The sequence below is a fragment of the Salmo trutta genome, chromosome 33, assembly GCF_901001165.1.
Source record: "Salmo trutta chromosome 33, fSalTru1.1, whole genome shotgun sequence".
Taxonomy (NCBI): Eukaryota; Metazoa; Chordata; class Actinopteri; order Salmoniformes; family Salmonidae; genus Salmo; species Salmo trutta.
The window spans coordinates 19990786-20003405 of NC_042989.1; the positions used below are offsets into that span (position 1 = coordinate 19990786).

Here is a 12620-nt window from a genome sequence, read left to right on the forward strand (position 1 = left end):
ATATTCCATTCACCCAGCTCAATGTAACAGCGACAGGTTTAGGCTACTACATGATACTCAAATTTTCCCTATACCCATTATGAGGTTGCTACAACCTAGCCTATGAATGAAAACTTACAACATATGTGCACAGGTTGAGAGAAAAGGTGACAGATAGTGACACATTCAATATCGCCTTGCATACTCTTGCCTGTATCTAGCTGATCTAGGGTGTGATCATTAGTCCTAGTCCAACAGTTGCAAACAAGAGTTTCTATTAGACAAATTCAGGTGTGTTAATGCCTGTTTGCTTCCGTTTAAGAAAAGTTTTTCAACAGAATGAATACACCCGATCACACGCAAACACAGTTCACATTCATAGCGGCGACATACAAACCGCATGATCACTTTGCTCGCATAATTCCTTCTCGCATCTACGTGCTCTTCTCCTCTCACCTTTTCCCTTCGCTTGTAGACTTCAGTGCACAACACATCAGCTTTCTGTGACCAGGCTAAAAAAACTTTCCAAGCCAAACCTTCATATCATAACCGCTACACAAAGCCTACATCATTGTCACCATATTAGCTAATGTCATAGTCAACATAGCTAGTAGAACTAATGAGTTAGTAAACCAGCTACAATCATGCAGTACAGTGTACAGTCAACAAGCAGTTTAGCAGTTACACCGGCGGGCCCCAATGGCAATAAATGAATAAAATCAAAAGCTTGCCTTGACTTGGAAAAGTTCCAGTGTTAGATAGCCATAGCCAGCTAGCTAACAGCATCCCTCTCTTTGAGCTGGGTGTTTGAGTAGGCTAAACTAGCTAACTGCATTCTTGTGGCAGCTAGCCTAGCAGTTAGAGTGATGAGCCGGTAACTGAAAAATTGCTGGTTCAAATCCCAGAGCTGACAAGGTGAAAACATCTGTCGATGTGCCCTTGAGCAAGGTACTTAACCATAATTGCTCCTGTCAGTGTCATGTCCGGACCAGTAAAGGGGTTATTTGTATTTGTAGTTTGGTCAGGACGTGGCAGGGGGGTGTTTGTTTTATGTGGTTCGGGGTTTGTAGATATGTGTGTTTATGTAGAGGGGTGTTTGTTTAGAGTATTCCGGGGTTTTGGTTATGTTCTATGTTCTGTATTTCTATGCTCTATCTATGTTGTGTATTTCTTTGTGTTGGCCTGGTATGGCTCTCAATCAGGAACAGCTGTACATCGTTGTTGCTGATTGAGAGTCATACTTAGGTAGCCCTGTTTTCACCTGTCCCTTGTGGGAAGTTGTTGTTGCATAGCTGTGTGTGTAGCCTGCAATACTGTTCGTTCAATCGTTTTCTTTCGTATGTGTTCAAATAAAGTTAAGATGAGCACTCAACCCGCTGCGCCTTGGTCTATTACGTACGACGACCGTTACAGTCAGTCTCTCTGGATAAGAGTGTCTGCTAAATTACTGAAATGTAATTAGCTAGTTAAGTAAAAGAATATACAACTAAATATAGCTCTCTCTCGCATCTCAACACAATTTTAAGAAATTAATTTGTTCAAAACTGTTAAACTATTGTCTTTCTCTTTGAGTCAACTACTCACCACATTTTATGTACTGCAGTGTTAGCTAGCTGTAGCGTATGCTTTCAGTACTAGATTAATTGTCTGATCCTTTGATTGGGGGACATGTCAGTTCATGCTGCAAGAGCTCTGATAGGTTGGAGGACATCCTCCAGATGTTGTCATACTTACTGTGTAAGTCTATGGAAGGGAGTGAGAACCAAGAGCCTCCTAGGTTTTGTATTGAAGTCAATGTACTCAGAGGAGGATGGAAACTAGTTGCCCTCCGGCTACACCATGGTGCTACCCTACAGAGTGCTGTTGAGGCTACTGTAGACCTTCATTGCAAAACAGTGTGTTTAGTGCTCCCAAGTGGCGCAGCGGTCTAAGGTACTGCATGTCAGTGTTAGAGGCATCACTACAGACCCTGGTTCGATCCCGGGCTTTATCACAACCGGCCGTGATTGGGAGTCCCATAGGGCGGCACACAATTGGCCCAGCGTTGTCTGGGTTAGGGGAGGGTTTGGCCGGGGTAGGCCGTCATTGTAAAATAAGAATCTGTTCTTAACTGACATTTTGAATCAATTATTTGGTGACATGACTATTTTTAGTATAGTTTTACCTAAAAAGGATAACTTTTTAAATGTTTCACTGTTTTTATTTTTATGAAATTCACTGAGTAGGATGGTCCTCCCCTTCCTCCTCTGAAGAGCATCCACTGGTTAGCAAAAATACTCTCCTAACCTGCTAAGAAAATCACTTTGTATTGAGGTGGAGTGAAAAAAGTGTGTCCCTGTAGGACATAGCAGAGACTGTAGGGGCAGTATACCATTGTAAGTTTCCACTGTGCTCCATCCCATGTTGACTCCAATCCTTCCCACAGTTGTGTCAAGTTAGCTGGATGTCCTTCGGGTGGTGGACCATTCTTGATACACACGGGAAACTGTGCATGAAAAACACACTAGCGTTGCAGTTCTTGACACAAACCGGTGCACGTGTCACCTACTACCATACCCTGTTCAAAGTTACTTACATCTTTTGTCTTGCAGAAACACCCTCTGAATGGCAAACACATAGTCCATGTCTCAATTATCTCAAGGCTTAAAAATCCTTATTTGACCTGTCTCCTCCCCTTCATCTACACTGATTGAAGTGGATTTAACAAGTGACATCAATAAGGGATCATAGCTTTCACCTGGATTTACCAGGTCAGTCTATGTCATGGAAAGAGCAGGTGTTCTTAATTTTTTTTAATGATTAGTATATACCCCACATTAAGCAGAACTTGTTGTTTTATTATATGATTTGTTCCCCCTGAGATATTAGTTATTACATGTTAATTACATGTCATTTAGTGTGGGTAAAGTTTTTTTTTGCTGTTCTAGGACAGTAATTTATTCTCATCTTCTTTGTGGTGAAGTTATTCTGCCTCTGAGGTAGTCATATATTTAATGTGATATCCAATGCTTCACTGTGGCGTCTGAGACTGAGACATAAAGAACATGCGGCATGGTAATGCTACAGGTATGAGCCTTAGTGGAATTCTGCCTCTTTAGGATCATGTTGTGTGAATTTTGCCATTATTTATGTAACCCATTGACTGTAACCCACAGAATTAATTGCAGAAGTTACCTCAAGACCTTTTGAGACATTTTGAATTGGATAGTTCCTGTGAAGTTGCCTGTACTTAATATGCACTCAAACGATCATATTTTGTCACTGGAACATGATGTAGCCCAAGTTTGTTTTTCTGTATCTCTATATCTGATTTGAAATGATGTGGCTTGTGAAATACCTATCTCCCGGGTTATTCCACCACAGCCATGGTTGGGTTGAATAGGTTTTAGAAGGACCATATCACAGGCATATCCGTTTTACCCACCTCTATCTGTATTTCTCAAAGTGCTGTGCAGAATATACAAAGCGGGGCAAAGGGGGGGATCATGCTCTTAACTGGCGCTCTGACTCTCAGCGCATTTCTTGTCTGTGAAAGACATTAGGGTCACATCCTGCGAACATGTTGGTTCTGCTTTTGTTGTCAAGGTTTCATGGTTGAATTTATTATGCTTATTCTTTGCTAATTCTGTCAGTACATGCTCTACCATTTGAGGTCAGGACACCAGGGAGTCATTGGCTGATAAAAAACCAGATTGAAAATAAACTGGCTGAGGTGTGAGTTTATGCCCTGTCGAGTTGGTCTGCCTGGTAATGCACAAGACAGATGATGTAATGTGATCTGGCATTAGAAGACCCTATAGAAGAGGCCTCTGCCCCAATTACTACGACTCTGACCTCACTGAGAGTCGTAGCTATTGGGGCAGAGGCTTCTTCTATAGGATATCATAAAAAGGTTATATGAGTAGCAGTTGCTACCTCCGCCTTTGTGCAAGGAGGAGCAGGAGGAGCACTGCCAGAGCCCTGCAAAATGACCTCCAGCAGGCCACAAATGTGCATGTGTCTGCTCAAACGGTCAGAAACAGACTCCATGAGGGTGGTATGAGGGCCTGACGTCCACATGTGGGGGTTGTGCTTACAGCCCAACACCGTGCAGGACGTTTGGCATTTGCCAGAGAACACCAAGATTGGCAAATTCGCCACTGGCGCCCTGTGCTCTTCACAGATGAAAGCAGATTCACACTGAGCACATGTGACAGACGTGACAGAGTCTGGAGACGCCGTGGAGAACTTTCTGCTGCCTGCAACATCCTCCAGCATGACCGGTTTGGCGGTGGATCAGTCATGGTGTGGGGTGGCATTTCTTTGGGGGGCCGCACAGCCCTCCATGTGCTCGCCAGAGGTAGCCTGACTGCCATTAGGTACCGAGATGAGATCCTCAGACCCCTTGTGAGACCATATGCTGGTGCGGTTGGCCCTGGGTTCCTCCTAATGCAAGACAATGCTAGACCTCATGTGGCTGGAGTGTGTCAGCAGTTCCTGCAAGAGGAAGGCATTGATGCTATGGACTGGCCCGCCCGTTCCCCTGACCTGAATCCAATTGAGCACATCTGGGACATCATGTCTCGCTCCATCCACCAACGCCACGTTGCACCACAGACTGTCCAGGAGTTGGCGGATGCTTTAGTCCAGATCTGGGAGGAGATCCCTCAGGAGACCATCCGCCACTTCATCAGGAGCATGCCCAGGCGTTGTAGGGAGGTCATACAGGCACGTGGAGGCCACACACACTACTGAGCCTCATTTTGACTTGTTTTAAGGACATTACATCAAAGTTGGATCAGCCTGTAGTGTGGTTTTCCACTTTAATTTTGAGTGTGACTCCAAATCCAGACCTCCATGGGTTGATAAATTGGATTTCCATTGATTATTTTTGTGTGATTTTGTTGTCAGCACATTCAACTATGTAAAGAAAAAAGTATTTAATAAGATTATTTCATTCATTCAGATCTAGGATGTGTTATTTTAGTGTTCCCTTTATTTTTTTGAGCAGTGTATTTGTAAAATATTTTTGAATCATTTTTCTGTTATACTAATCTGTAATGAGCTGATCAGCGTTCTGATTGTACAACATTTCAAAATGCAATTGCGGGAAAAACTACTTTGGAAACTTCGTCCCCTTGTTCCTGTCGAAGAGAGGGGGGTCTCAGCTTTCTGTAGGTATAATTTGTATTTATCAACTCTTGAGCTGGTGGCGCGCACAGCGATGTGGGCTGGTGTGGATAAAATGCCAGGGCTGAATTCTGGGCAGGGGGGCAATAAATCTGGGTCACAAAACATTCGTGTGAGTTCATGAGATCCATTCCTGTTAACATCGACGGGGCTGAAGAGGAGCGGGTCGAGAGTTTTAAGTTCCTTGTTGTCCACATCACTAACGAACTATCAGGGTCCAAACACACCAAGACAGTTGTGAAGAGGGCACGACCACCTTTTCCACCTCAGGAGACTGAAAAGATTTGGCATGGGTGCCCAGATCCTCAAAAAGTTCTACAGCTGCACCATTGAGAGCATCCTGACCGGTTGCATCAAAGGAAGGCCCCAAAACTTGTCAACGACTCCAGTCACCCAAGTCATAGACTGTTCTCTCTGCTACCGCACAGCAAGCGGTACCGGAGCGCCAAGTCTAGGACCAAAAGGCTCCTTAACAGCTTCTACCCCCAATCCATAAGACTGCTGAACAGCTAATCAAATGACCACCAGGACTGTTTACATGTACATTTGTTTTTACACTGCTGAGGAATGTATCAAACAATATACCAGTTAAAGGTCAATGGTGTCAACCTGTTGGCCAGGGTGGGCAGGCTCTAGGTATGATGTTGATCTCCACTGAAATATTCTACAGTAGACAGTGTGTCACGGTTATCGTCGGTAAAGGAGGACCAAAATGCAGCAGGCCTGTGATTGTTCATCTTGAACATTTAATAAACTCAAAATGAACATACAACAATAACAAAACGAACTCACGATTACAGACAGTCTTCTCAGGCTCACATACGCTAGACAAGAAACAATCTCCCACAATTAAACAGACAAACACACCCAACTAATATAGGACTTCCAATCAAAGGCAACACCACACAGCTGCCTTCAATTGGAAGTCCACCCCAATTAACCAAACATAGACATACAACTAACTAGATCAACATAGAAATACGTAAACAAGGAACAGTGCCCAAAAACCCCGGAATACTTAAATCAAATGCCCTTTTTAGAAAAACACCACCCCTAACCACATAAAACAAATACCCTCTGCCATGTCCTGACCAAACTACAATACCAATTAACCCTTATACTGGCCAGGACGTGACACAGTGTTAATGCAGTTGGTTTGTAACTTGATTGCTGCAACGTCTTTCTTTTTCTGACTCATCATCCACCATCGTTATGACTGCTCAAACTGTCAAAGACAGACAGGTCGTTATTTTTCGCCAATGTTTTGTCGAGTCGTGGTGAGTACATTTTTGCATGTGTGTGTGTCAAGAAGTAGTGCGGCAGGGTCGTGTTTCGGGGGACACATGGCTCTTGACCTTCGCCTCTCCCGAGTCCGTACAGGAGTTGCAGCGATGGGACAAGACTGTAACTACCAATTGGATATCACAAAAAAGTAAATTCACTTATATTATATATATAAAAAAAGAAATACAAATACATTTACCTGTGGGCCGGATTTGGCCCGCTGCCCACCTATTGGGGAACCTTGCACTAGAACTATCTCTCAGCACATTCTAAGTTGCTTTGACAATTCTTGTGGTCTTGCAGATACAGCATCTGTAGGTGGCCTAGAATACCTTTTGGCCCTGGGTACTCTTGGGGAAAGCTTTGGATATGGATAGTGTTGACCAGCCTGAAGCCCCTGTCATCATTCATGGGAAGTATAATGGTCTGACACATTCAGATGGATTGAATATCCTACTATGGAGTACCACACAAATGCCCTCCAAACTCTGAAGCCAAACAGTTAATTTTTCTTTCAATAGAGTCTCACGCAGTCAGAGCTTACTGTAAATACTTCATACCGTTCATTGTTAAGCATGTTTATTGTTCTTTGACTCAGTCCCACCTTCAGTTCCTTTGCTTTTATGTAGATCAAAGGCCACTTTGTTTTGTTCTTAATATTAACTCCGCGCTGCGTCGTGCTAAGGACAGCCCTTAGCCGTGGTATATTGGCCATATACATCACCCCTTCGGGCCATCTTGCTTAAACATAGCGTGGAAATTGAATGGTATTTCAGAAGTTGTTTTGAAAAGGTTTGGGGAACATGTTAAAAGGTCCATTGTAATGCATTAAGATGGACTGGTACCAACATTTTCTTTTAGAAAGTATGAAATCTATGAAATTTATGTTCTTGAACCAAATGATGCAGATTGAACAAAGATCACATATTCTGTTGTAGGAATGCTGATCTTTAAAATGCTCCTGTGAGTCTGTTACTAAGCTATCCCTCAGGTAAGTTCATCAAAGTTATAGTGATGTAGTGGTAAACAACGTCAACACCAGTATTGACATTTTGTGCAGTGAATTCCCTAGAGGGTAGTTGCAGGGTAAGTGTCCCCAGCAACTATGAGGAAGCAGCATGCTGGGAGGGTGATGGGGAGATGTCACACTCTGGTCCTCCTTCGAGGAGCATGCCTCTGTCACCTCTTGACCTTGTCTCACTTTCACCTTTCCCCTAGAGTCATGGGACCTTGTCTGATGTCCTTTCTGGAATGATGAGGCTCTAGGAAGATGAGGACATGGGCACATGTGGTATTCAAATTTGGAAGGTTTAGCAACCCTCAATGTCCAAAAACCACCACAATTGTTGCCAGACAGTGGGGAGAGGGGGAATATAGGCCAGTTGACAAGGGGTTGGGAAAGACGCAAAGACACTTTATCCTCATTTCTGGACTACCAAGAAATATGGCCCTGCCATTCAAATATGGCCCTGACATTAACTTTACGACTTGCCACACTCTTTTTTCTGTACTTTGTATGCACTCATGTCAACACCTAATCAAGCATGCGTTTCTGCCATAGCTGATTTATTTACTGTCACTCTAACAACTATCAAGCAGTATAGCCATATAGGACTGTTTAAACATTTCACGCTTTACTTAACGTTATAGTTTGTCTATATGTTTCCGCTTAAAAGCATTGCTTTATATGTGTGTGGAGGTGTGATGTGAGGAGTCATTGACTGATCGTGTATTTTTGTCTCCCTCGCTTACAGTTGGGCATTGCCATTGGCTTCCTGGTGCCACCCATCCTCGTGCCAAATGTTGACGATATGGACGAGCTGGCATACCACATCAGCATCATGTTCTACATCACTGCTGGAATGGCCACCGTGATCTTCATCCTCGTAGTCTTCAGTAAGTCCTGAGGGAAAATGGCCATTCTAATACATACAGAATGGCCTATGGCTAACACACAGAGCTGGTTAGTAGTTACTCCTTCCTAAACTCATTCCCATTATAACATATAACTCTTTCAATCATTATGAGCCTTAGGTGTTGAATTCATTCTAATGCCAGTATGAGGTGTTGAATACATTACATTTTAATGTCAGTATTTCCTTTCCCCTGGCATTGTCTATGTATCAACAACTCATAATAAACTCTTGGTAGACGGCAAACGGAGCCACGGCCCCTAACCTTGTGACCTTGTTTCGACTTGTATCAGTGGAAGACTATTTTTAAACGGGGACACTGAGAGCTCTGCTGTGGAAGTTTGAATATGATTACATTGCAGCATTGCATCTCCGGGGCTCGTCATTGGGTCTGCAGTTCTGTAGTCCTGGATGTCTACTTGTTCCTGGCAGTCATGTTCTCCTGGCAGTGTTGGTGGATAGTTTAGCATTCTCAGGGATTAGTGCATATTGAGATGTGCTCTGAACAGACCAGTCAATGTCTCTTCATTCACTTGCTGTGGGGATACCACATGGCTGCAATTACTGTAATTGACCATGGTTTGACGACCTCGTTGAACTGCCTTTGAAAGTATTTTTCTTTCAACACACAGACCAAGTCATCCCGCTTCTGTTTTGCGGCCTCCCATGTTTCATTGAAGGACTCACATTGGGCAAGTTTAGACATGGAACCTGGCCTTAGAAGAAGAACTGGAGCCATGGTGTGAGGCAGTGGGCAAATAGAGGCCTGGCCAGCAACATTATTGCACTTAGGGGATAGGATGCATATTTTATTATTATCCTATCTTTGGGCTATAGTTATTGGATTTCTCAGTCAGATGAGGTTTGCTGCTGAGTGGTTGATCCCACCTCAAACTGCTACTATATATCCCTTGTGAATCTGTATTAAAAAATATATATTCTGAGAATGAAACTGATACACACTATATGTTCAGTCTGTAAGTCTTTAAACAAACAGGAACCTGTTTCTTTGAGATCAACCAATGTTTGATGTCAGTTATTATCAATTGTGCCTTTATAAATGTGTGTTTAAACAAACAGGCAATGTAGGTTGCAGTGTGCTGATGTGGTGGCTGTACTGTATGTGTCCCTCATCTGTGGTTATGGCTGTGAGCTGGATGCTGTAAGATATCTGATGCCTATTGAAGCCCTCTGTTAGCTTGGTGCTGTAAGATATCTGATGCTTATTGAAGCCCTCTGTTAGCTTGGTGCTGTAAGATATCTGATGCCTATTGAAGCCCTCTGTTAGCTTGGTGCTGTAAGATAGCTGATGCTTATTGAAGCCCTCTGTTAGCTTGGTGCTGTAAGATATCTGATATTTATTGAAGCCCTCTGTTAGCTTGGTGCTGTAAGATATCTGATGCTTATTGAAGCCCTCTGTTAGCTTGGTGCTTTTAGATATCTGACGCCTATTGAAGCCCTCTGTTAGCTTGGAGCTTGTAAGATAGCTGATGCTATATTGAAGCCCTCTGTTAGCTTGGTGCTTTTAGATGTCTGACGCCTGTTGAAGACCTCTGTTAGCTTGGTGCTGTAAGATATCCAGGATTTGGAAGGTTACTTTCTAAATGTAATCAATTACAGTTACTTACAGAGAGAGAACAAGAGAATGCATGGGATGGCCATTGGCCAAGCTTTCACTATTTTGTGGCTATCACCTGTCCAAAATTGTAATCATTAAGGTAATTACCCAAACTCAGTTACATAATCGGATTACTTTCAATTACTTTTGGATTACTTTCCCCTTAAGTGGCATTAGAAGAAGACCAAAAGGATCCATCAAATGCATTTGGTGTGTCATCATAGTGGTCTCTGACTTGTGGTCAGACTCGATCAGGTGGAACAAACTTAAACTTGTGTTATTTTTTTTTCTCCAATGGTACATTGAATGCATTGAGAAAACAGAAAGGTGTCATAATGTATTTTTACATTTAAAAGTACTCTAAGAAGTAATCATCAAATTTTTCAAAAGTATCTGTAATCTGATTACAGTTACAGCTTTTTTTGTAATCAGTTACTCCCCAACCCTGAAGATATCTGACGCCTTTATGAACTTCTGCCCATGTGAGCTGATCTCTCCTCCCCTCCCTCTCAGACTGAACGTTGGAGCTGGCCTCTCCAGCGTGGCTATTGTTGACTGACTGACACATTCTGGAAAGCACCAGGGGTGTGCAGGAAGCAAACAGTTACTGGTGCATCTCATCTCTCCAACGCTTTGTGTCTCCTTATCTTATCTCTCCAGTCCTCAGGCGAAGTCCCAGACATGCATCATCTCTCCTTCGTTCTCTCGTTCTCTCTCTCTCTGGCTCTCAGAGATAGGCCCTGTTTCTTGCCTTGTGTGTGCTGTACCACCCTGGCTGTAACTTTGGACCTTCCTGTCCCACAGTCCCCCAGAGCTCTTTGACTGCCTGTGACTGCCTTGACTCCTACTGTGCTTATGTGTCTGTGTTGATTGATATGAGCACAGATGGTGGGATTTTAGTCACATGGGATGGCCATTGGCCAAGCTTGCACTGTTCTGTTGCTATCATCAGATTATTTGGGTGACTGCTGCTTGTTTTTCTTAGGGGAACAGACAAGGAGGAGGATTGGCTTGTGGTTGGATCCATTTCAAACATTCTCTTTTATAGGGCTCTGTCAGGCAGGAGCACAGTTGTGCAACTTCAGATTCTACATTATACTCTTTTCTAATATATTTTGGGTGTTTCTAGATAATGTATGAATGGTCCAGTGTCAGGGGAATTGCATACAAACCTCGACACTACAGTATATCAGAATATTTACATGATTTTTCTCGGTTCTCTATCTGTGTCCAACAGTGTTCCAAGAGAAGCCGGAAATCCCTCCCACCCTGGCTCAGGTCCAGGCCAGGAGCACCCCTCCAGAAGAGTACTCCTACATGGCCTCTATCCTGAGACTGCTGCGTAACCTACCCTTCATGCTCCTTGTCATCAGCTATGGTGGGTCCTACTCACCCTCAATCACTCTCAAACCACACCCATGTCTACCATCATGTTTGGACTCCTATTATTTGAGAAAACACAAAGAGCCAGGATACCTATGGCTGGTCAGATCAATAGAGGGTCGTTATCAGTTTGTGCAGAGATATGTGAATATATCTCTCACTATGTTTTTGTATCCAGCGCGCTGTACATGTGTACATCTGAAGGTCTCTTGAAACAGTGAGGTTTGAGGATTTGAAGTTTACCATCAGATTCTTATGGTTGAAAGGTCACAGTCCTGTAGTTGATGATTAACTAATTGAAGGTGTAATGGTAGCGTTACCCGTCCATTAAAGTGTGATTACGTTTTTACAAAATTGTTGGCTGCTGCGGCTGTGTCATCTTAATGTCAACGATGACTTAAATGCTAGACCTGGCCTTCACATTCCCCTGACCTCAACCAAATTGAGATGGTTTGGGATGAATCAGACCGCAGAGGAAAAGCAGCCAACAAGTGCTCAGCATATGTGGGAACTCCTTCAAGACCGTTAGAAAAGCATTGCAGGGGAATCTGGTTGAGAGAATGCCAAGAGTGTGCAAAGCTGTCATCAAGTCAAAGGGTGGCTATTTGAAGAATCTCAAATATATTTTGATTTGTTTAACACTTTTTTGGTTACTACATGATTCCATAGTTTTGATGTCTTCACTAATATTCTAGAATGTAGAAAATAGTACAAATAAAGAAACCCTTGAATGAGTAGGTATTCTAAAACTTTTGACAGGTAGTGTATTGTGTTTTTGTTCATTTTTACATTGTTTACCCTTTGATGTTGTCAACATCGGGTGTATGAGAGGCGAAGTCAGGTGCAGGAGAGAAGCGAAATGTAACCAAGCGCACTTTATTATAGTTCCAAAATACGGGAGCACTACATAAATAAAAATCCGCTCAAAACCACGGAACATACCAAAGTAAAGCGCGTAAATCAAACACCACGAAAAACATGAAACAATTACACACAAAACATGATGGGAAACAGAGGGTTAAATACAAGTAGATTGATTGGGGAAATGATAACCAAGTGTGTATGGAAACAAGACAAAACAAATGGATAATAGAAAAATGGAGCGGCGATGGCTAGAAAGTCGGTGACGTCGATCGCCGAACGCCGCCTGAACAAGGAGAGGAGCCGACTTCGGCGGAAGTCGTGACAGTACCCCCCCTTGACGCGTGGCTCCAGCGGCGCACTGACACTGGCCTTGAGGACGACCCGGAGGACGAGGCGCAGGGCGATCCGGC

General features: G+C 43.2%; 1 protein-coding gene across 4 annotated transcripts in view; it reads left to right on the forward strand.

The window, feature by feature from the left end:
- Positions 1 to 12620, forward strand: part of flvcr2a (FLVCR choline and putative heme transporter 2a) — a 43357-nt gene that overhangs the window by 5589 nt on the left and 25148 nt on the right. For all 4 annotated transcript variants that reach the window (XM_029730218.1, XM_029730221.1, XM_029730219.1 and 1 more), the window contains exons 2-3: positions 8187 to 8328; positions 11201 to 11341. In XM_029730218.1, coding sequence (XP_029586078.1) covers positions 8187 to 8328; positions 11201 to 11341 — 283 coding nt within the window. The remainder of the gene's footprint in view (positions 1 to 8186; positions 8329 to 11200; positions 11342 to 12620) is intronic.